Genomic DNA, 26,030 nt, shown 5'->3' with positions numbered 1-26,030 from the left:
GTTTGCCTCGCAGGCTGTCTTTGTCCTCACTCTCTCCCAGCGTCTCCAACAGAACACACACTCTGTCCCAATCCCTGGCCAGGAAGCTTCCCCCACTGGGAAAAATCCTCTTGATCCCTAAAGCTGTACCCCGACCTGCCCATGGGAACACACTCCAGGTTTCTCCAGCAACCTTGCCCACTCCTGTCTACATGCCCTCCATGGTCCAGATTATGATTTGTCTTCTATTATAGTTTTTTGCCCTGTAACTACCCTGTCACATTAAATAACGTGTGCACTCCCTTTGAAAGCATGATTAGCATGTACTGAGCACCTGTTATGGGATATTTGCATATCACTCTCTACTGTATCCTTATTACTACCCTGTGAAGTAGGAACTAAAGGCTTTTCTTGCATAGGTGGTGACATTGATGGTTCAAATAGGTGAAGTGACTCATCTAAGATCTACAGTTAGTGAGTGGGAAAGTACAGATTTGAACCTGAGATTTCCTGATTCTAAAACTCATGTTCTTTCCCTTACTTCACCTTCCTTTAGTGCTGACTGTGTCTGAATTTGTTCTAGAATGGGAGGCCTGGCTCTGACCAGCTTCTCTGCAAGTGTCAGCTGCATGCGTTAATGTATGGATTCACAGATAAAGCCCAAATGGGAATCAGGGCTAAAACACAAGATGGAATGCACTGAAGGTTCAGGGGCAGTCCCGGCTCTGAGGAGGCTTCCCTCTAAGGGTCAGATACCCAGGCCTTCAGCAAAGGTTCAGAAAACTGCCAACAGCTGCCCCAAAGTTCAAGGCTGTGCAGCTGCAGATATATTTGGCTTGGATAATCCAGAGGGCCTGCCGGGGAGGAAAGCCAAACAGGGAGAGGCTCTGTGGGGCACCAGGGCCCTGGGTTGGGGGTAGGGAAGGCGGAGAGGCAGGAGGGATGGCCAGATTTTAATTATTCCTCCCATCTCATCATCTTCCCTCTAAATAGGATGCATCCTCCCCCTCCCGTGGTCGTGCTGGCACCCGAGATGTTCCAGATCCCTCGGTAGCTGAAGCTGGGAGCTAGAGATGGAGAAGCACCTTTCCCACGGTGGCCCAGCTCCCCTCTGCTTCCTTTCTCACCCGGCAGCCCGGGGAGCCTGCAGTCCCTGCACCAGCTTGGCTGTGATCCTGCTAAGCCTTCTTCAAATGGCAACGTGTGAACTGTGAAAGGCTTCTCAGCTGCCTCTGCTCCCAAGATCCTTGCTCAGGGGGCTCCCTGGCTACAGACTGGGCCAAATAAGAGTCAGAAGAGAGAGGACTGGGGATTATAAAGGGATGGTTCCCCAAAGGCTCTGGAGGTCACTCACCTAACAGGAGGGGTAAAGGGGGACTTTGAATCCCAGTATTTCTCATTCTATTTTTGGAATGTTAGGGCAAGGAGGAATTTTAAGTACCATCTTGTTCCCTTCCACATTTTACAATGAAGAAACCAAGGCCTGGGAAGTAGAGATTTGCTCAAAGCCACAGCGAGTTTATGGCAGAGCTAGAATCCGATCTTGGTCACTTAATTCTCTGTCTACCACATTCTGCAGCGGCTAATTTGAAATAATTTCTGCTCAACCCCTGTGTCGCACTGAGGTGGTCACATAAACTCCCTGGGTTTTAGTTCCCTTAAGTTTAAAGTGGGGCTAATGCCTGGATCTCCTTCATGACGTAAAGAATTAAATGAAGCAATACTTTGCAGGGCGCTTAGCAGAGGGCCAGGCCCTTAGCCACGCTCTCTGTAAATGTTACCAATTATTAGTGCAGCTATTATCGCAAACACTGGGAGGCTCGATCACTGAGGTCCACATAAATGTAGCAGGAAGGGCCGGTGCCTCTCTGGGGAGCCTGCCACCCTCCATCACCCACTTCCTGGCAAACATCAACGGCTCTAAGACCCAGCTCAGGTGGCACCCGCTCAAGGCCTCCTCTCCTTAGCACCACTCCCCATCTCCAGCTGGGGACAGTTGGCTGTCCTTCTCCTCTGTTCCCACAGCACCCAGCAGGATCCCCACCAATGACTCCTATCAAACTCATATTCCATCTGCTTGGTGTGTCTCACTACCACCAAGCAGGGAAGGCCAGACATTGCGTTTTACCCATCTCTGCATCCCTGACATCTGCGCATGCCACAGAGAAAGAGATGTACACTCTTTGTTGACCACAAAAGGGGAGGGAGGGGGGGAAAGGAGGGATGAAGGGAAGGCAGAAAACCAGCATTATGTATGAATAAGGGAGTGGTGTTACTAATAAATTTTTAACTACTTAATTTCTTCCTGCTGGCCAAGCTAAGACTCCTTCAAATTGTACCTCCTACTTACTTGGCCATACCCAATAGCACCTCTTTCCAACTCTTTTACTGTCTCTATAAATCATAAAGCTATAAACAAACAGAAAGGGAAAAGCAGAATGCTATCATCAGGCCTCCTCTCACAGTCGGCGAAAGTTACCACACTCATCAGCCCACTAACCCTCCCTGGAAGTGACACTGATGACTAACATTGCTTCTGGATGAGGAAACTGAGGCTCAGGCAGGTGAACTGATATCCCCAAGGTAAAAAAAACAGGAGGCAGAAGCCTGGGAGCAGAACTCATATCTCCTGGGTCATAAATCAATGCACTTAACTTTTGTGCCACGTTACCTTCTCTGTCCCAGCCCTGCACTGCTGCCCCAACCCTACATCTCTTTGCAAACACCAAGCCAGTAAGAATGGGACAGTGAAAGCTCCATCCCATCAAAGCTCCTATCCATCCCTCACAGGCAAAAAGTCAAAGTGGTCTTCTGCTCATTGTGGCAAAATGAAATTATTAATGAGAAGAAATTAAATTAAATTTAACTAAATGTCCCTATCCCTTGCAACCTCCCTCTGCCCCCAGTTCTTAGGAAGGTATTTTTGGACTCCATCTGCTATCAGAACACAGAAATTAGTCTCCAATTTTGAACATCAAAGCCAGTTATCCCTTTTGTTAAGACGGGAAATTAGTAACGATTCATCCTGGTCTGGAGCCAGGCTAACGTCTTAGTACAGAGGGCCATTAAGCATCCCAACCCAACTGGCTGCTGTGATATCTGTAAAAGCTTGAACATGCTCAACTGCTCACAGTGGTTTTCCAGTCTTTGCTCTGCCGCAAGCCCCTTACCACTTTGCCCTGGGGATCGGTTACTATCTAAGGAAGGGATGACTTGGCTAATTTTCTTTTTCCTTCCATGATTTTGAAGATCTAGACTTCCCTAATAAAAAGGTTTGAGGGAAAAAAATCAGATTCTCCTCTAGGGGGTTATCCACAGCTACCTGCCATCAGCTCCAGGCCATTGCTGAGCAGGTTTCCCATGAAGTAACAAGAAAAGGAGGAAGGGAAAAAAATTATTTTTCACAGTTTATAATTATATTATCAGTTTCATTACAGATCTCATTTTAATTCTGACTGAAATCTAGCCTTGCCTTCTCCCTGCTCTCTTTCACGTATAGTTATTAAATCTGGGTTGGAGTTCAACCTATTCCTCCTGAGTTAGCATATTAATATGGTTTATTGGTATTTCATTGCCACCTCCTCCCCCAACCCCTTCAGTGTTCTGAATCTCGGCTCCATTTATATTTTCCCCTCTTCCTGGGCTCCGGGATAAAGCTTGTTTCATTTTAGTGTTGTGGGGTCAGGGGGAGAAATGTGAGTTTGACTGAAGTTTCTTATCTTTGGGGATAGGAACAAAAACCACGGGGAGTGAAGTCAATCACACAAGAGGAGACAGTCTCAGATTTCTTGCACTGTCATTTCCCAGGATATATCTTCTTAGAGCATCTGGGCCCACCAGCCTGCTCTCCCTCCCTTCATTCATTTCACAGACACAATTCACTATACGTCTACTGAGTCAGAGCCTCCATTGGGCCTCACAGTACATTAGGGCATGAATAAGATGTGGCCTTTGACCTTGAAGTAATTTAAGTTTAGTTATTGAAATCACTTTTCTTTTTCATTCAAGGAATGCTTTTTGAGGGGACACAAACTGTTATGGACAGTATCCTAGGTGCTGAATATAATGTGTAAAACAAATATAATCAATATAATCTTTATCTTCTGGCACTTACAACCTAGGAGCCCAATATTAACTAGACAAGTATATAATCACAAATTGAAATAAGTGTAATCAAGGAATAGAGCAGGGCTTGAGGGGAATGCTTAGAAAGGGACCTAACAGTGGCTGTCACATGAAGAAGGGAGGTCCCTCACGGTGGAGTCAATGGAATCAGTCCTAAAGAGGTGAGGAGAAATTTTCAGGCAATCAGAACAAAATGTTCCCTCAGGCAGGAGGCAGCCAAGGATATCTAAGGAACCAGAAAACCAGTGCAGAGAAAGTGGGGTAAGGTAAGGCAGGTATAAGGCCAGGCAGCCTATTGGTCTTAACAGCACTGTGTGCACAAAGGACTTAAGGACGGAAGAGAGGCAGAGGCCATAATGTAGAGCACTTTTATACCTGAACATGTTCCAATGTGCTCAAAGTCTAAAATCTAAACTAAACACTAAATATTTTAAAACATAGCCCCCGATGATGCCAGAAAGGAGGATGTCCAAGAAACTACTTTTTTTTAATGCAGTTGTTTGGCAGTTTGTGGTCAGGCTGCCACCTTCAGTGCAGTGTAAATTTCCCTTCCTAGAGTTAAAAACACTCCTCCCAGGTACTCAAATCACTGCAGAACAGCTTTGAACTCAATTAAGAAACTCATTCCTCATTAAAGACACAAAGATTCAACATTAGCTCACTCTCCCTCATTGAAAGGCATGAAATAGGGGTGGAAACACATAAACACAGACCGACATTTACTGTATTCAATTTTGCATTCAAAAGCAGCTACACGTTTAGCATACTAATGAATGAAGCCATCCTAATGACGAACATTTCCACTTGATGATTTCATAGGCTGGTATGGAACCCTCTGATCCCAAATTCCTCAGCCATTGGGAAAGCGAAGTTTTGAATACAATCTTATCCCAACCCAAAAGACGATGCTAACAATTTAAATTGACCTTAACAGATAGACATTTTGACATTGGTATTTTGGTGCAATGGGCATATCAACATAAAAATAAAAAACCACAGTTTTTTTTTTTTGTGTGTGTGTGTGTATTTAGCCAAGTAAAGTATTCAAGACACACCACTCATTGGGTCTCATTCTACCTCTGAGCAAAGGTTGGGTGACACTAAGGGAAGAGGTAGTAAAAAATAAACATTCTGAAAATTCTAAAAAGTTAAGTCTTTTTAAAATTTGTATTCTGATAACATGGCTCTGAATCAAAATGTCACATAACCAAGCCAAGAACATCCATTCACTTTTCTTCTATAGCTTCATAGAAATGTGGCCATCCATTCTCAGGAAATTCTCTGTGATGGGGAACTCATTACCTTGCAATGACCCCCTTCCAATATTAAAAAAAAAAAATTACCACAACTACCAACATTTACAGGATTTATGGAGCCATTACTAGGTCTCAGGTACTGAGCTAAAAGCTTTATGGGCATTATTTCATTTAGTCTTCACAATAATTCTATGAGGTAAGTACTGCTAGTATCCCCAACTTTACAGATAATGAGGCTGGAGCTTAGAATGTGAAGACATTTTCAGACTGGGGCTCAATCTTCTCCCATCTCCGACAACCCTCATCACCCATATAGCTCTAATTCTGCTTCCTGGGGACTTCTAGAACAAGCCTACTCCCTTTTCAAGACAAATTATAATTGTAATGGTCATTTTTGTGGAAGCATGAGTCATGGAAAGACCTTGGGTTGGGAGTCCTGTAGACTTGGGCTTTTATACCTTGCTTTATTTGAGTATGTTAATCTGGGCAAATCATTTAACATCTCTGAGACCTACTTTCCTTGTGTGCAAAATGAGTCTACTAAATCTTACCTCACAGAGAACTGAATGAGAGAACTCCATATAAAGTGTTTTTGAATATCACTATATTTATAACAGACATGCTTAAGTTCACTTTTGTCTAGGTTCCCACAACTTTTCTTAGTAGAGTGATTTTCCTCCATTCTTTCCTGAAAAGGTCATTAAGCATCTACAATATTTTTACAGTCTCTTGACTGGAAATCTTCTCTTTTGCATTATATCATTCACTCTCTCAAAGCACATCACCCAGTGCAAAACAACAGAAAACTCTAGGTATAGTGCTATCTGTGTACACATTACAATGGAACTATGTCACCCACTGAATTTAGACAACTTATTCCTTAAAAGTTGCCTCTTCTCAGGGGCAGAATATTGGGTGGGAATATTCTAACTTACACTGGGAGCCTCAAGGGAAGCACAAGTAAACATCTTAAATAGGATGAGCTTTTCATATTAACCATAACCAATTCACTAATAATGCTACCTGTGGCCATTTGAAGGAATCCCAAATCCATGTGATCAGAACTACTTGTTATAAAATTCAAAGTGGACCATTAACGTTATATTCAATGTTATGTGCAACCACTGGAGTTGTACCATGAGGCACCTCCATTAATATGACATTGACAAAGTCAAGGAATGAAGAAACAAAAGCCTTTTATCTGGGCTCCAAGGGGTCTCAAGGAGTTACTACATCTGTTAGAGGGAAGGAAAGTAATACTTACAGATATTGATGTGGCTCTCAAACTTCTGTTTAAAGGATCACCTTCAGTTCTCATTAAGAATATTAATACTTGGGTTCCACTCCTAGAGAATGTGGTTCACTTGTCCTAGGGATCATCAGCCCAGGACTAGTGACTTATAGGCCACAGCTTAAAAAGCAGTGCTAAATTTGGTAAGTTTAGACACAGACCCAGTCCATCTCTGCACTCTGTGCTGAGCAGGGCAAAATGCCACGAGCGGCCTTGAGAAGGCCCAGACAAAGGAAGGGTGGTGTTTGCCAAGGGCTTGGATGGCGGCTGTATCAGTATTAATTGCTCTTGCCACTGGGCTCTGGACAAGTGCTATATCGTGCTGACCTTTACTTATAATGGGCAGCAAGCATCATGCATAACTATGCCGTAACACAGGTGCAGAATTCAGTTTCTTCTTGAAGACCAAGTCCATTACTCAGCCCCTCCAATACTTCAGCACCATGGACAGCCCAACACGTAAGGCTCGCTTTGCCTACTAGGAAAGGGCTGGCAGCTAGGTAGCTTAAGGTTCATGGGGGAAAGTGAGAAAGGTGAAAGCTGGCTTGACCATGGTCCTTGGACAACCTTGTCTCAATGGAGCCCCTCCCAATTGACGAGAACTACTTTCATCCTGAATGGCTTCTATGATGTTTATACATGCAAAAAAAAAAATCAGTGAATTGTACATTTGTAATTTGTTCTTTGCTGTATTTATGTTTATCTCAATATATTTATAGATAGTAATGCCAAGTGGTAATAAGGGTTCAGGAAAACAGGAACCATCATCACTTCTCCTCTTAACTCCCTGCATAACATTCTCATATCTTCAGATATCAGAGCTAGAAACTCCAGTAGTCCAATCCATACGAATTGTTCTTTGTTATATCTTTTCACCCCCATAGAAAACTGAATTCTACTTCTATTCAAGTCCTACTTTCTTTATCTGTCAAATGGTGACCACAATGATCACTTTGGAGAGCTTCTGAGGAAATGCAGTGAGCAATGCACATAGATTAACCATACCCAGGAGGCACTGGAATCATGCTACAGAAGGTCTGTTTGTCTAGTATTGGCCCCAGAAGAATCCAACTAGAATCCACTGGGTTCTATTACAATCTATAATAATAGAAGGATCTCATTTATTTAGTTTTTTTTATAACTTCTTGACCTCCATGTCCCAGCTTCTGATATATTTCTTTATGGAACATTTTAGGAATAAGAGTAATAACAGCTGCTATTTATTGAGCATTCACTACATATTAGATACTCTATTCCATGTATATTATGACACTCAACCTTTCCAAATTCCCAGTTTTATAGATGAGAAGAATGAGACTCAAGGAGTTTAACACACCTTTTTATATTTACAGCAACTAAGCAATGGAACTGAGATTTGAACCCAAACATATCTCATTTCGAAGGATGCATTCCTAGCGAAGATATTATAGCACATAGGGGAGGGGGTTCCATTATGCCTCAAGACTGAGACACTTTAGTCTAGGTCTTTCTAGTGTGTTCTGCCATGTTTGCTCCATCGTATCTCTAGTACTTGTACACTTCCTGGTTATTTCCAATTTGCTTTGAACTCAGCATTATCTGCCTTAGTTTTCCATGACTCAGTCTCCCCTTTCTGCTTAGAGACATAGAAGACTCCCATAGAACTTTCATGACTCTGCTTTAATTCAGGCTCTCTTCATTCTCTCAACACATATTTATTGAGTATCCACCCTGGACCAGGCAGTGTGCTTGTCACCAGGGATACAATACCTCTTCCAGAAGACACAGCTCCTGCCTTCACAGAAATTCCAGTCTAGAGGCAGAAACAGGCAAGTCTACAAGCAATCTAAAGTTTTAAGTTTATGATAGGGGTCATAATAAGGACCACCAAGAAGGAGCACCTTTTAATTCACCATGTTTTTGTCCATCTTTCCAAGCCATCACAATAGTTTTGCAGTTTTCTTGGATGATCCCTTGATTTTGGTGTTCCCCAGCTACATGTTATCTGAAAATCTGATAAACATGAAATTGTAGGCTTCACAGTAAGCCTACAAGATAGGCATTATTATGATTCCCATTTTACAGATGCAGGGACAGAGACTCAGAGAGGTAAGTCACTCACTAGGCTAAGAAGTGACAGCCAACAAAATAAGTATTTGGATTCATGTTGATGTTATTCTGTATCTCTTAACTATCAAATTATTTACCAGGGTCATATGTAATTACTTAGCCTCTTAGAAGCTTCATTTCTACACGTATGAAAATAAATATTTAAAATATGGATGTCTCTAAGGCCTGACATTTCAGTTAATGAATAGTGAGGATAAAATACAGTCATATGATTTCAATGGTGGTCAAAATCTTCCCTACTGGTTTTTCTGACCTCATTGTTCCTCATTCTTACTTTCCCATGCCAATATTCCAGCCACACCGAGGTTCTGGTAATTCTTCCAATCCCAAATTCCACGAGCTTATATGACCAGCTGAGTCTGTAAATTTTGTCCCATCTGCCTCCCTCCACTAACCCCCTACCATCTCACACTCACATCTATGTGTTATGTGTACATATGACTTGATCAGGATGAAACATAAATCTTGTGCTTAAGTCAGAAAATCAACTGAATGTATATAAAATGAGAAATACTGAACTTATTTGCAGTTTAAGTGAAAAATAAGTAGGGGCTAGTGCACTATGGTGAAGTGGGAGCAATCACAAGAGCCATTAATAGAAATCTGGGTGTTTCAGATAAAGGAGGTAAAAGTTCCACTTTAGACGCCACATACTAATGGGTGTAATGCTAATCTCTGAACATTGTAACTTATAAATTGGAGATAAAATTGAGTCATGTAGGGATAAGGCTGTCAAATTTAGAGTAATAACATTTAATATATATCCAATTAGGAAAAGATTAAAAAATAATGGTACTAATTTGGTGCTAGATGTCAGATGGATAGTTACCTCTGGGAGGGCATTAACTGAGAGGGGGCATAAGGAAGCTGAAGGCATGGGGAATATTTCATGGTTTGATTTGGATGTACTCATATAAAAATTCATTAAGATATATACTTAATATGCCTTCTTTGTAGTAACCTTCAGTGTATTTAAAAATAGTAACAACAAATGTTTAGACAAATGCTTGGGGAAGCAGCACCAGCACATTTTTTTTTATTAAGGTATGATTGATATACACTCTTATGAAGGTTTCACATGAAAAAACAATGTGGTTACTACATTTACCCATATTATCAAGTCCCCACCCATACCCCAGTGCAGTCACTGTCCATCAGTGTAGTAAGATGCCACAGATCCACTATGTGCTTTCTCTGACCAGCACATTCTTCAGGAGTATAAAACTAGAACAACTTCCTGGAGGACAGTTCAACAACAGATATTAAGCACCTTAATCAGTTTCTTGGACGATGCTTTGAGAATGATTATAGTGACTATTGCATCTCATTAATTCAAATTAATTGGGTGACAAGTAAATGGTAGGATAGAACCTATTTGTAAAGTACATTTACAGGGAATGGGAAATGAGTATTCTCCAGGACATTCAGGAAATTCCAACAAAGCTCATGTAATCTTCTCTGCCGTATTTCTTAATTAGCAAATATTACTTTGGTAGGGGGATATTTTTAGTTAGGGATGGGATCCATAAGCACAAAAAAAACAGTAAGTTCTCTTAAATAGCTCAATCTTTCTGCACTCATGTTTGAATTCTTCCTTTAACAAACCTTACCCTTGTCCATGGAACAAAAGCAGTTCTTAGTTGCATTCAAATAAGCAAGGTTTCTAAGTGATACAGGTATTTTCCAGGGCCATTGGATGCTCTGTGGGGTTTATTGTTTTTATTTTTGTTTTTGTAATATGATTCTGAGGTTGGGCCATGCATTTGACCAGACAAGTTGCAAGGTGCCAAGTAGGTGTGGAGCATCTCTGATGCTCAGCTCTTACCGTCTGCAATGAAGTGCTCAGGCACGTGCAGAGTCACCTTCACAGTGAGCGGACAGGACATCTGACTGCCACACACCATGGCCAGGATGCACGAGCTTACGGCAATTAGCATCAGGGCTGTCTTGTTCACTGGGCTTTTCAGCAAACCTAATAACAAAACCACACACAAAGGCACATAAGTCCACGAGATGAGGAAATGGGGAGAGCATGGAATGTGGGGGTTCTCTTATTTTCTAAAAATGGAAGCTGGAAAAAGAAACCCTATTTTCCAACCTCTGTGCCTACAATGACAAATGACATCTCAGTGGCCCCTGGTTGGGTCTTGGTTTAACTCTCTGCAAAAGGGGCTTATTATCCCTTTTGGTACAGATGAAAAAAACAAACTTACTGAAAATTGTGGCAATTTGCCCTTCTCCCCTCCCAATTAGGCTGGTCGTTGTTGATCACAATTAGATGATAATTAAACTCGCCCCTTGCTTTAGAAGCGAGTGAGGAGTCACCATGTCATTGAATTCATAGGGCCCAGGAGAATGCACATGGAGTTTGGAGTTTGACAATCCTGGGTTCACATTTGGGCTTTAGCCCTAGTGACTGTGTGACCTGTTCATTCTCTGAACTTCAGTTTCCTTATGCGTCTGATAAAGATGCTAAGAAACAGTTCACAGGTTGTTGTGATGATTGTGCAGCACAGTGCACATATGTCTGTCCTCTAGAAGGGTTTCATTGACTCTTAGGAGCGGATCAATTCAAATTAATTTCACAATTATTTACTGAACACCTGCTATGTGAGACACACACAAAGAAGATGAAGAATAGCTCTCGCTCTTCAGGAACTTACAGGCTAGGGGGGAAGGCAGGCTTAACCCCAGCCACTTAGAATCCAAAGTAAGGTGTGTTAAGAGCAAGTAGAGTGGGCATAGGATGGAGGAGGGAGTTTTACCAGGGAAAACTAAAGACAATTTCATGGGTACAGTAGAATGAGTAGATTGGTCTGTGTGGCAAGGAAAGGACTGGGCTAACAAAGAAATTCTATGAATTGTGTCCTAAGCCTCCACTGTGTCCCATTCTTTAGGCTTTGCTATTCTCATCTACTTTCAAGGTTTGGATTATCATTTTTAGAACACTGTCTCCCAATTTCTATTATCCACTAGGCTTTTCTTCTGAGCAAACCTTTATGCCCAAATCTGCTGAACAGCTCTTTACGGATGTCCCATGGTCACGATAAAGACAACACATAAAAAACTAGACACATTATCTTCTACTTAGAGCCTCCTCCTCCACTTTATCCTGGGTCCCCAGCTTATTGAAAGTACCACCATTTACACTGGCCAGAGACTTAGCTGTCCTCTTTCAGCCTTCTGTCTTTCTCCTTTGCAACATCTAAACAGCCACGTGGTCTTATTTATTCTACATCCTTAGCAGTTTTCCCTCTTACCCCTCATCTCTTCTTTTGTCTGTCTGCTTGTGGGATGAGGGTGTTATGGGCACATCTTCCCATCTCACTCCCTGCTGCACCCCCTTAAGCTCCTTCACATCTGGCCACAGGTTGTGATCCATGCCTACCGGTCTGGCACCAGAGGCCCTTCGTGGTGGTCTCCACACTCACACCTCCTATTGCTCTCCTACCTGGCTCAGCAGCTGGCAGCGCTGCCTTAGTGCTGTGCTGCCACAGTCAACATCCTTTGCCATGTTAATATTAGTATATGTGTTATTTCTTTTGCATAGATATGCACTCGTTTCCTTGTCCTCCATCACTTACTGAGATTAATCATAAATTTAAATTCCTATCCCTCTCAGCAGATAAACTTCCTATATTTGCTGTCTCTCCAAAATATCTTATTCAAACACCTGGGTATAGTAACTTGGTAAGATGGTAAGCTGCTTGAGGGCAGGTGCACGTCTTCTGCTCACCATTGCACCCCAGTACCTAGCATAGTGACTGGAACATGCTAGAATCTCAGCAGATCCATCATAACTTCTAGGGATGATAGTAACAGTACTAGTAACCAGACACAGGTGCTGATCAATCAAAAAACATGTCAACCATAAACAACAGACATTGCCAGACTGGTAGCTCCTAATAGAACAGGAGTACTTACAACAGTGCACTCTGGGATTTTTTAGTATGGATATCTAGTTTTCTTGACACTGAGCTTCTTGAGGGAAAAGATAGCATCATCACCACCTTTATGTCTCTCATGCCAAGCTCATTGCCTAGAACCTAGAAGCTGCTTAAGAATAGGGTCCCTGTCTTTATTGCCAGTTCTAGGACAAGGTATAGCTTATGGGAGAGATTGTTCATATAGTTGTGGTTGTTATAGTTGTTGAATACTTGTTAAATGGAAAAGCAGATCAAATTAAAAGATTCTGGTGTCAGGATATGGGAAACCCCTAGACCTAAAATGACTACAGAAAAAAAAGGAACAACTTTTATCTCTCATCTGGGAGCCATAAGTTCTTTTAAACTCTAATAATAAACAGGTTAGTAACTAAACAGCACAGGCACACTAACATTGATGCTTTGTATTAGAAAGGATATGGACTAGGGATTGGTGGCTTGATACAGGTCTTTCCTAAGAAGGTCAACATTTTGTCCCAAGATTAGATACTTGACAAAACCCCAAAATAATATTTGGCAGCAGCTCTAAGTTTCCCTTTCAGATTCTATGGAGTCTGTTCTGAGGGGAAAAACGTGTAAGGATGTGCCCAGCATGAACAAATTCTTGGGAAGGTGGACAGGAGGGTGAGATGGGAAATGCAGTTAGAGGCTCCTGGCTTTGAGGAGGTGGATGCCCTGGATGGACAGCGGCACCTTGTGGGTCTCTGAGCAGGTCTCCCACAGACCTGACCAATACATATACATGAGCCACAGAAACATTAGTGCACAAGACATTTATTTCATTAACCAACTACAGAAATACCTCCTGGGCTTCACAGGGCTGATTTCTGGTTGGGGGGACAAGGGCAGGAGTGGGACTGTTTACACTGTCTCCCAGGACTCATGCTGGGCTAACTGCATCTCTATGTCATTTAAACCTTCGTAGTATTCGGGGTCTTTAAAAGTCAATGAGGCAGGGGGTGAAGTCACATTAGCTTACTGTCCCTCAGTTTTCTGATCTGGAAATAGGAATACAATGATTTATCCTTCAAGAGCATGGTAAGAACTACATGAGACAGCAGATGTCAAATGCCTAGCATAGTTTTTAGCACATGGTAGACACTTGGTAAATGATCATTTCCAAGCCAGATATCAGTATTTATCTCATCACTGATAGCAGAAAAAGGACATACTTACCTCTTTGTTCAGCACAGTATCAGAATATTAGGAATTGTTCTTTACAGAAACTGGAAACAAGAAGTGGATAGTAAGGGAGAGCTATATGAACAGGGAGAGTGGAAGGGAAAATGGGAATGTCCTGGGACAGCCATGTATTCAGAGAATGCTGAAGCCTCATTGCTGCCTCTGAAGCCCAGAAAAAAGAAAGCACACAGATCAAGTGTGCAGGCAGGTTAGATGTGCGCGGAGCAGCTCATGGGGCTTGGGGAGTTCCTGTGGCATCTGCACCTGCCGGAAGCTTTACAGGGGGACTCAGACAAAGGTGACTTCTTCAGAGTTTCTGGCCCAAGGAACTGATCATTGGCACTTAACCGTGAATAGGGGCTGGAGACAATGGTGAGGTAGAAGCTATCTATCCCATAACACCCACCCCTCCTCATCCAGGCTCTGTACTACACTGCAGGATGCAGAGACCAGGAAGAAAAACCTCATTTGCTGAGTGTTAACTATGTTCCAGGTACAATGCCTAGCACTTACTTATCCTTCCAACCATCCGTCCATCCATCAATCCATCCATTCATCACGTGATCCACCCATCCAATCAGTTTTTATTGAACATCAGCTTTTTCCCCACACTGGTCCAACACAGGGGAAAAGACAGTGAACAAAACAGCCACTGTCCTTGACACTTACATTTTAGTGGAGGAGAATTACTTTATTCAGTCCTTACAGGAAACTGTTGCCAGTCTTCCCCATTTTACAGGGGGCAGAACAACTCAATGGCTTGTCTAAATTCATGCAACCTCTATGTGGCAGAGGCAGGATGGAGCCAGTTTTTGCCATCCTCTCCCCCACATCATACTACCGTCCACTTTTCCCATGTTCAAATCTTGGCTCAACCACAGAATCTCCAAGTGACACTTGCCAATTGATGTAACCCTAATAAGACAAAATGTTTCCATCTGAAAAATGAGGACATCAGTCTTCTTTCAGAGCTGACATGGGGATGAAATAAGATAATGCATGCAATTAGCAAAAAAAAAAAACACAACAACTGAATAAATGTTAGTTTCAGATCATAACATGAGCATCCTCATCTGGCTAGGGTCATGGTCATCCCTGGTTCACATCCCAGGTTGTAGTTCCTTCCCCATCACTTTTGCAAGGGAACAAGCTGTGCTGTAGGAATAGAATTTCACCAGGGCATGGTGATTGTTGGAAAAGAGAAAGTTAACACACTAATTCCCTTTCCATTGCCCCTCCCTCTCCCCCTGCAAGTCCTCTCCTGGCAGCGGAGAACATGGCATAAAACGCCTTGCTTGAGAAATTCAACCGGAAATAACTCGGCATTGTTGATCTACACGCTGCTTATAATTTGGGGTTTGATTGCTTCTGGGTTTGGAAATGTCAGGTTGAGAAAAGAAAATCAAATTTAAGTTAAATTCGGAGTTGAATCAATCACATTTTACAATGAAGAAAACAGATCTAACCCCATCAGACCACTGTGTGTGGAAAACTTAGAGCCGCTAGACTCCCACTGATTCTCCCCTCCTTATATCTTCAGGGGACAAGAGACTTGGTCCAAAGCTGAAAAGTCATTTACTTCCTGTAAATGGCCCATAGGGTTGGGGTGGGGGACAGAGATTCTAGGAACCCAGGACATTAGGGTGGAAGAGCCCCAAAGGTGGAAAGGCCACTTAGAATAAGGGGAAGAGGCTGGGTTTGGGGTTTAGACATAGAGACTAAATCCAAATTCTTCCATTTAATAGCTGTCTAAGTTTTGGCAAGTTAGCCACAGTCTCAGAGACTCAGTGTTCTGATTTATAAAATGGCAATGCGATCCCTACGTGGTAGCTGTGTGGATCCAGTGAGAGATGGTAATCACAACACTAAGCACACATACTGACGTATGTGCCCTTGGAATCTTTCTTTTCATCTCATTTTCTCAAAACCCCACTGCCCAACTCATGGCATCTACATGGACATCAGCAGGACATGTGGTACTTTGGCTCCACCTGGAATTCTGGATTTTACACTTAGCCACTGGCCCTCATGGACAAGTCACTTTACTCCTGTATGCCTCAAGGTCCTCATATGGGAATGAGTTCATTCAATAGGTAGCTATTCAATGTGCACCCACCACATGCCAGACCCCATATTTTGTCATCTCCTATTTCCAGCGTCTATAAGTGTGTCGGAATGTATTAGATACTGCATAAACATCTGTTGAATGAATGAGTGAATGAGTGCTTGAAGTCATTCCCCATTCTACCAAGAGGTGTCACTGTTGGTATATCACTACTGGTTCTTTTTTAGTCATATGTACTTAATTATTCTCTTCAGCAAGGATTGGTGTCCGTCTGGGCAGGTATCATGCAAAAAGCCCTTGAGGGGCCGCCAATCCTCCCACATATCGGGGTGACCACTGCAGCCTGCTGGCATGCCCCATTAACCACCCTGAGTGCCTCGTGGGGTTCCTGCTGCACCCGAGCTCCAGCATCACTGTGCTTCTCTGCATATTTCTGGAAATTAAAATTGAGACACATCCTCTAACAAGTGCAAGTGTCACACTGGAGGCAGGAGGAAAGAGTACTAGAAATTGGGGCTTTCCCAGAACTCTAGAGAAGGTGCCCTCCCGCCATCCTCAGCTGCTTCCCATCTGGATTCTGCTTACGCTGCTCCAGGGCAATGGGTCAATGCAGAGCAGCCTTTCTGCTGGCCTGCGTACCTGGGGCTGAGTCTCTCCTCTTCCCTTCTCTCTCTCTCTGCCATCAACTAGTTTCATGTGTTCGCTGGTTCTCTGAATGCTGAAATCCATAGTATCCTTGAAATAATTTGTAATGTTCCCAATCGCCCATCTTCCCTAGGATTTTCCTTTATAAGATCTGTGCACTTAACTCTTATGAAGCAGCAATTCGACTCTCAGACAGTTGTGTTTAACAGCCTTAGAATCTCACTCTATGAGCCAACTTCTGCTACCCAAGTCAAAGGGGATGCATCTAATACATCCTCTTCGGAGCAGTTATTTAGTTAGTTAAAGATAACAATTAGGTTGCCTTAAGCCTTCTTTCCTCCAAACCAAATACTGCTAGCTTTGTTTCTCTAAACTCATATTTTGAGTCTCTTTATTATACTTTGTATAGATTTCGCTGTTTACAATGGCTTTCTAAGCTAAGATTATCATTATCACCACTAACATTTATAAGAACACTTATTTTCTAGACAATAAAACTACACATTTTAATGTAGTATCTCACTTGATCTTCACAAGATGCTATTAGCACTCACATTTTACATGTGAAGAAACAGAGGCCACCATTTGCCAAAGGTCATGCTGCTCAAAGGTTTTGGGGCTGAAATGAAAACCATCCAGCTTCAGAGCTCAAGTTTTTAACCATTACCCTCTACAACTCCTCTATCAATGTAGATGTGGCCTGAGCAGAGAGGGCTCAACTCTTAAGGGCCAAATTGTTTAGAGACCTCAGGTTGGCCAGCAGACCCATAGTGGCCTCATCACCCCACCTGCTGTTGAGGGCAGGTTTTCAAAGGACCCTTCCAGACCACCAGGGGGGATTTTACAAGGAGGGCATATGTGAGAAGGCAAAGCAGGATGGCTCTTTCTCTCCTTCCTGAGCCCCAGAAACTACTGCATGGCCTCAATCAGTTCAGTGCGCTACCTGGGGTCAGACCATTGTGTGAAAGGCCGCTGGGGACCCCCTCTGGCTAGCTCTGCTTCATGCATAAGTAGAGTTTCTATAGTGCAGGCTTGAACTGAGATACCCTGCTGAACAAGAAGCTACTGGCAACAGCACAGAATGGGACTACAGACAGCTGGATATTTAGATTTATGGCAGTTGCCAGTGACTGTGCCTGGAAGTGTGAAGGTAACTTCAAGGGGATGACAGTGGAGATGGAGACAATGGTGTTGGTAATGAAGATGGCACAGACAGGACCCTACTTTCCCAGTTACTAGTTTAAAATGATTCCCAAATACCTCCTCTACTTTCTACCAGAACCCTATGCAATACACGTTCCTACTTTCTCCTGCATACATACGAGGAACAGAGACTTCACAGTGACCTCCTGTTCAGTCACCAGAGGAGTAACCAGGCCTGGGAGCCACATCTCTGGCCCTACAGACCGGTGTTCTTTCCATGACCCCATATCCAGATCTCACTAACAAGGTCAGAAGGTAGAATTAGAATCTTCACCCCCTATCCCCAGGTCCACTGACCATACAAGTGTATCCAAATGCCCCGAAAGCCAGTACAGTATCTCCTACAAAACAAAATATATCTTGGGAAAAACAAAATTTCCATTTTCAAAAAAATCCTGGAGCATGCTACATTCTATATTCACCTCTTAAAGTACTAGCATATGTATCTGGTATTAAAATCTCTGAAAAGGCCTGCATTAAATTCTCTTCAGCAGAATTTAACCTAATGTTCCCCCAAAGTATTAATATGGTACAGAACCATTATTCTATAGAACAAAGTAGGGGAAATAATGAGCTAGTTTAATAATTTATACAAAGGTTGCTGCTACTAATATCAGCAGTTTCCAATAATTAACGGTTGCCCCTATGCCAGGCACTCTGTTAAAGATTCTATGGACATTTGCCTTTTTAAACTTTTCAACAGCCTTGCGAGGCAGAGATAACTATGTCTATTGTAAAATGGGAAACCCAACACTTAACCAGCGGCAGGTGACAGAGGAGTTTCACACAGTCAGCCTTGTCTGACTCCAAGAAAATGGAGTTTTACACTAACCCCAAAAGACACGTGCACACCTATGTTTTGCGTTACTTATGACAGCCAACACATGGAAACATAAGTGTTCATTGGTGGATAAAGGGATAAAAAAGCTGTAATAGAGGATATACAGAAGGACACACACACACAATGGAATATTACTCAGCCTTAAACATCTGGGAAATCCTTCCATTTGAGACAACATGGATGGGACATGAAGGCACACTGCCAAGTGAAATAGGCCAGACAAAGACAAATGTTGTATGATCTCCCTTATATGTAGAATCGGAAAGCAAAACTCACAGAGAAAGAGATCACATTGGTGGTTACCAGAGATGGGGGTAGGGAGAGAAGGGGTTGGATGGTAGTGGTCAAAAAATAAAAACTTCCAGTTTTATGGTACATAAGTACTAGGCATGTAATGTAGAACACAATGAGTAGAGCTAACACTGGTATATGATATATATGAGTGCTACTAAGAGAGTAAATCCTAGGAATTCTCACTACAAGGAAATATGTTTCTTTCTTGATTTTGCTCTTCATTGTTTCTGCATGAGATGATGGATGCTAACTAAACTTACTGCAGCTGTCATGTCATAAAATAGTAAGTCAGATCATTAAGCTGTATACCTAAAACTTACATAGTGATGTATGTCAATTATATCTCAACTGGGAAAAATATTAAAAAAAAAAACTTTCAGAGACACAGGAAGATCCATGCAAGGAAGGAAAACAGTCAAGCACATGGAGGCAGGCAGTTCAGAAGGTTCAAGACTATCCATCTGATTTCTAGAAGGCTGATGGGATGCATCAGGGAAGGAGAAAGGATATTGTGCTCTGGAGATGAAACTGCAGTGTGCAGATGAGAGACCTTGGAGATGATTCAAAAGAGCTCAAGTTCTAGAAAGGCACAGAAATCAATGGGAAAGACGGAAGCAGGAAAGGTTCACAGGTAGTCATCAGCTGTACTGTTTTACAGATAAAAACGTTACTAAGATACAGGTGCTCCATCCCTGTGCTCACCCCCAAGAGAGCAGGCTGTTTGGCTCTGTCACCAGGGTAAGCCCACACCACTGAGGGAGAGGGGAGGGGTAAAGAAGAGCTGGGGACAAGTAGTGGTACAAAGGGGAAGAGCAGCCACAGGTTTCCATGGCCACCAAGGAAGACCAGGGCCAATCATCAACCATCTCCATGAAAGGCATATCTCTAGCTGCTTTTTCTCAGAGCCGGCTGAACAAGCCACTGTTTTGATCTCCTAGAAGATGTCAGCGGATTTTGGCCCAAGGTTTGTGTAAGGAGGAAAGGAATAATGTTTACCGTGCATTAAATTTTTACTAGATCTGCTATGGTGTCCTTTACCTACAGAATCTCTTTCATTCCGTATGTCTGCTGTAAACTCTAGGCAGTGCTGCTATTATCTGGTACTGGAAGAAATGGAAATTGGAGAGTTATTTGACTTGCCCAAAGGCTCATAACTAGTCAGGGGCAGAAGTGGAATAGGAACCAGACCTACTGAGCACCAAACTCAATGTTTCTTTCACTGCATCACCAGCCTCTAAAGGAAAGGGGCTTCATCAAATCTCTACCCCTTCCTCCTCATCTCTTTCTCTTGATTCTCAGACTACACCTGAGGACTAATGGGAAGTGAGGTCTTGCCTGATGGTTCATAAACCCTCTACTGCTATCAGAACTGCCTGTCCCTTTCCTTGTGACGGGCTGCACGCACTCCCCAAACCTCCCTACTTTTTTCCACATGTCCAAGGTGGACCTTCTTTTCAAGACCATAGAATTTCCATTCCAAGTCTGCCCTAACCAGCACAATTCACAGGAACTGAATACTCCTCTCAGCCACTGTCACATGTGTCATCTGTTCTAGTTTGAATCACAGAATCTAAGAATTACAGGGAATTAAAAGGGCTTTGACTCTAACGTATTACACAATACAGTTCCTTACAATGCTCCCACCCATGGTCATACATCCTGTGTTTGAGAATCACCTAAACTGGGAGCTTATTAGCTCCAAAGAAAACCCATTTCATTTATGATGATGATGATAATCTGTTTTTGGAGCACTTTCTATCTGTGACATGCTGTGCTAAATATTGTACAGATATTGCCTTATTCAATCAATGATACAGTTTTGTTAGCTCCGTATTTTACAAATAAAACAGCAGTCGAACCCAGGGCTAGAAGGCTACAAGGCCACTGAGCAGCAAAGCCAGGATTCAAATCCAAATCTAGATGCAAAGCTCATAATGTGTGCTACGTAGTCTCCTTTCACTGTTAACCTTCAGTATGAGGTCTAGGACGATGTGAAATGAAAATCTAGCCCTAGAGCTGTAACCAGCTGAATATGTTCTTGCCCTCAAGAGTTCCACAAACTGGTCTCCATCCCCCCTCTTCAAGGCAGCCATTTGGTTTTGAAGTTGAAAGACAGCTTCCCCGACATTTCTCTTGTTCCAAACTCATTTTCAGTCATTTGACTCCCATATGCAGGAAAAATCATGGAGCCAGGAAAGCAGAGCTGGAGGAGTCCTTTTAGATGAGTTAGGCCAATCAATCATGCTAAAGGTTAGGGGGAGGATAGGAGAATAGCACTGCCCAAGGTCACATTGCCCAGGGCCAGTCATGGATGCCATCTGTCCCGTCTGTCCCAGCTTCCACACAATGTTTCTCTGTTTACCACATGGGACTACTGTCATCTTTTCCTACCTTAACCAGTATTTCCAGATACTCCTATGAAACAACCTTAACAGACTGGTGCAAAGTATAAAGCACAGTAGATCAAGGTAATGGGGAGAACATGGACTTTGGAGGTAGAGAAACTTGGGTTCACACCTCAGCTCTATTATTTTCTGGTTGACCTTCAGGAGAGCTCATTATCTAATCTGTAAAATGTGAATGACACCTACTTCATGAGGTCATTAGAAAGATTAAATAGGGAAATATACACTTTAGAGTAGGTATTCAATGAATAGTAGCTTTGCTCACATCATCATCATTAAATATAAGACCAATAAATGTAGAGACTGACCTTTGCATCCAGGAAACTATTTGCATAAATTCAGGATAGGTCAGAAGTGGGAGGAAGAGTAGAAGGATGCTGAGTTTCCACAAAGAAGGTTCAAGCACATTCAGAGTACCAACTACATGCTAAGCCTCGAGTGGGGCCTTTCCATCCATTATTTAGTCTGTTCCTCACAATAGCCCTTGATTGCTGTTTTATGGATCAGGGAAGTATTGCTCAGGGAGAATTGATTCATCAAGGTGACACATCTTCTAAGCTAAGGTAGTGTGACTCAGGTCTGTGTGATGCTGTGAACAGGACACCGACAAGAGGTCCATCTTCTGAAGAGAGTAACCAGGGCTGGACTGGAGCTTGTCAGAAAAGAACACCAAATGAAGGTTTTGGACATTTAACCTTGAAACAAAAAAGACTCAAGCAGAGGGGCCTCTTGATGGGGAAGTCACAGAAGACACCTAAACTTAGAGAAAAAGGGAATGGAGAAAGATATTCCATATGATCAGCCACTGTGAACCAAGGAGTTGATCTAGGCACTTGACACACATTATTTCACTTAGCTCTTAAAACATCCCTCGGACTTAAGTACCATGATTTCCATTTTTTAAGTGAGAAAAATGAAGCTCTGAGAGATCAGACACTTGCCCCAAGCTGCAGAAGCAGTCAGACGTAGAGCTGGAATTCAACCCAGATCTGCTTATCCCCAGCAGCAACCATGCTCCCCTCATCCCAAGGCTTGTTTGCCATCAGTCTCCTGCAGGTCTAAGAGACCAGGGGAGCTTTGGCCTGAGGAGTTAAGATGAAGGGTCTTGCTCTGCACCCAAACTTCATCCTTGTGAGAGAGGGCATTGGGGCCGAGCAGGGGACAGAGAACTCTGTCCTTTCCTGGGTATAGGAGTTTGACAACTGAGCACCTGAGACTTTTTAAAATAAACACCCTGTCTCTAGCTCTTTAAGTAGAGGTCTTTTTCCCCTGGCTTTCCAATCCATTGCTTTGTCTTCAGACCAGTAACATTTCAGCAAAAGCACACTTGCATTGTGTTTAAACAGCCATCTGGAGATAAACACTTTTGCCTTTAGACCTTTGAGGAGGGAATAATACAAAAGAGGAGAAAAGAAGGGGAAAAAAAAGAGAGGGAAAAATGTTCCCATGAAACATTTCTGCCCCAACACATTTCCATTAGGAGGCCTCTGTCCATTTCAGGCTGGGATTCTGGGCCTAAACCTCTCAAGCCTGCTATTTTAACATGCCATCTCCAAAAGAACAAAAGGGTCAAACCCAAGGGACATGCTAGACCCACCTTATGTCTTGTCCTTTAGTGGTAAGCAAGCACCTGGAAGCTGTGTGAAGAGCTCTGTTCTGGGAGACTAGAGACCAAGCTTGAATACCAGCTCTGCCATGATTGACTGCAATCCTCAGCAAGTCCCTCCCCTCTGTGTACATCTGTCTCCCATCTCAAACAGAAAGAAATCCATTCACTCAAATCAATAAGTATTTCTTGAGGGCCCCACTCTACACTGCACTCTGTGCTCTGAGCTGGGGGTACAGATATCAGAGCCATCAGTGGTCTCAGTGTCCAGTGGGGTAGCAGGCTCCTGAGCACAGAATGTAACGCCAGGGGACTGCCGCGGTGAGAGAGGTCAGTGCAGAGGAGGGGACCCCTCACACAGATTTGGGCATTGGAGAACTATTCCTGAATGCTGAGGCTTCTACCATGAGAGCTGGTCATGTGGAAAAACAGGACATGTGGTCTAGGAAAAGGGTGAAAGGGACTCTATGCATAAACTGGAGTGGCAGGAGCAACAGGTGTCTGTAGTCCGATGTTGGCAGAAGAGGCCAGAGAGGTGGGGGGGAGGGAGTGGCTCAAAGAGAGAGGGCATGCGCTGTAAGGAGAGTGGACTGTATCCCCTATGGTGTCTCCAGCCCTTTCAGGCCAGCCCTCCGTGCACAGTGCAAATCTGAAACACATCTTCATGCATTCACTTTGTCCACAAAGATGTGTAAGTGTCTACCAAGTGCCAGACATTGTATAGGGTACTGGGTGTACTGCAGGACTGCATAATCCTAAGGAGTGGGGTCCGGAGACCTTGTGACAAGGGATGAGGTAGAGGACGGCACCTCTGGAATGGAATACAAGGAGAGGCACTTGAGTTAGAGGCAGGAATCTTATCTGCAAGGACAGTGCAAGAACAGCAGAGGCTGCATATACCACAGGAGGCTAAAGAACATCTTGGGTAGAAATTAAGAAACTGAGGCTTGGTGACACATCTTTCTTCAAGTCTATGGATGTGAACAAACATGTCACCTGAAATAAAAGAGAGATCTGGTTTGGAGAAAAGGAAGGAAGGCAGGGGGACGAAAGAAGGCAGCTTCTAAAGTGGCCCCAAGTGGTCCTCACCTTGGTGTAATCCCCACCTCTACTGACTAGCAAAAGTTGGGGAAGCCACTTCCAAGACTAGGGTACAAGAGACTGTGACTTCCGTGTTGATTACACTCTCTCTAGGCTCTTCTCACATTCCTGATCCGGTGAAGGCAGATGTCATGTTTCGAGCTGCCTAGAGAGAGAGTCTCAGGTGACTAGGGATGGAGGGTGGCCTCTGGCTGACAGCCCTTGTGGAACTGAATCCTGCCAACAGCCGCCGGAGGGATTTGGGAGCAGACACTCACCCCAGGCAAGCCTTAGGAAGGGACCACAGCCCTGGCTGCCACCTTCACTGAGGTCTCACGCTGGAGGACTGGTCATGGGGTGCTTGGGTCCCTGACTGGCACAAGTTTGTCGATGTACTAAATAAGTAAATGGTTTTTGATTTAGTAAGTGAGATAATACATGTTTGTTATTTTAGCCTGCTAATTTGGGGATAATTTGTTGCACAGCAGTAGATAATACTGGGACCTACTTAAATGAATTACCAAGCGAGACTGGAAAGTTCTTATCCCTAACAGGGGACTCAGGGAACTTCAAGCTTAAAAGAGACCTCCCTGCATTTAAAAAAGGGTCCCTGAGCACTTGGTATGTGCTACACCCTGGGCAAATGACATGATGTGCCAAGGAGCCAGGCAGAGACCAACCCTGGCAGGACAACGGGCAGGCAGGCGAGGTCAGGAGGAGACAGCATCACTCTACCCCAGGGTACCTGATAGGTGGTTTCACTGAAGACAGCACAACCCGGTGGAGGCTGAGAGGAAGGGGCCACCGAAGTGTGCTTGACAAAATCAGGGCCGGCTGTACAGAAGTGCTTTTTATCTCTGTAAAGGCATTTCTCTGTCTCTCTGGAAGATCCTGTGTTCACACCTCAATCCCAGAAGTTGGTGAAATGAAAGACTTGGGAGCTCTGCAATCAGACAAATTGAGCTTGAAACCGAGCTCAGTAATATCTTGACACTGTGAACTTGGGAAACCAATGAAAAGGAAGAGCTAAGAACATAGCTTTTAGGTTCCCAAAGGGCTGGGACCAAGCCCTTACTAGCTGGAGATGGTGGTCCCAGCAATCTGATCTTTCTAAGTCTCGGTGTTGTCAAAAATAATGAAAATACCTATTTCACAAGATTACTGGAGCTAAACCAAGAATTGTTTTTAGCACTGTGGCTCGCAATAAAAGAGTATGGATAATTGTTAGCTTATGCCGCTGGGAAAGTCACTTAAGTTCTTTATGCATGTAAAGCCCTCAACACATTGCTTGATATATACTGAGCACTCAGGGGCTGTTAACTGCTATCCCTGCTACCATCAGCAGAGACCCTGGACCCAGTACATTGTCATGGTTCCTCCTAGATTAAGGGATGGTCAGCAATGACACACCCAAATCACACATGGCCTTGTGTATTTATAAAACAATGCTCTTTCTCCCCAGCTCCCCCTCCAGCCCCTCCAAGGGCACCTGGCTCCTTGTGCTGGGGTGGAAGGACACAGATTCTTTCTGCAGTAGGAGCTGTATGGAGGCATTACTCAGTTGTATGGCAAAGACACCATAGCAGCCGTTCCCCAAGTACCTGTAACCCATACCTGGAGCTCCCCGTAGATGCTGTTAAATTTATGGGACAGCAATAATAGTAACATTAGAGTGCATTTATTTATAAAATACCCACACCTGAACAGCCTGAAGAGCTGAAAGAGAAGCCCTCCTAAATTTTATAGAAACCCAGGTATCTATGTGAGGATGTGAATATATGTGTAAGTGTATAAGAATTGAGACTAGCTGTAGATAAGCTTAGAGTGGAAGTAACAACGTCCATGGGAATCACAACTATGAATCTCTTCTTCCATTTCAACCATCAGTCAGGACTAGTGTGAGCAATGCCGCTTCCTCCTTGGCTTTCCAGCAGGCAGCAGCTCCCAGAGTGGAAAATGCCATCGCAGAAAGTCAGCAGAGTTCAAATGTCCAGATGTACCAGTT

General features: G+C 43.4%; 1 protein-coding gene across 8 annotated transcripts in view; it reads right to left on the bottom strand.

Moving 5' to 3' along the window:
- The window catches only part of ASTN2 (astrotactin 2), an 836,776-nt gene that overhangs the window by 500,761 nt on the left and 309,985 nt on the right, over positions 1-26,030 (bottom strand). For all 8 annotated transcript variants that reach the window (XM_073225555.1, XM_073225566.1, XM_073225572.1 and 5 more), the window contains exon 6: positions 10,586-10,732. In XM_073225555.1, the coding sequence (XP_073081656.1) occupies positions 10,586-10,732 (147 nt within the window). The remainder of the gene's footprint in view (positions 1-10,585; positions 10,733-26,030) is intronic.

Source organism: Manis javanica, chromosome 2 (assembly GCF_040802235.1).
Source record: "Manis javanica isolate MJ-LG chromosome 2, MJ_LKY, whole genome shotgun sequence".
NCBI classification, from domain to species: Eukaryota; Metazoa; Chordata; class Mammalia; order Pholidota; family Manidae; genus Manis; species Manis javanica.
This window is presented reverse-complemented; position numbering and strand designations above follow the sequence as displayed.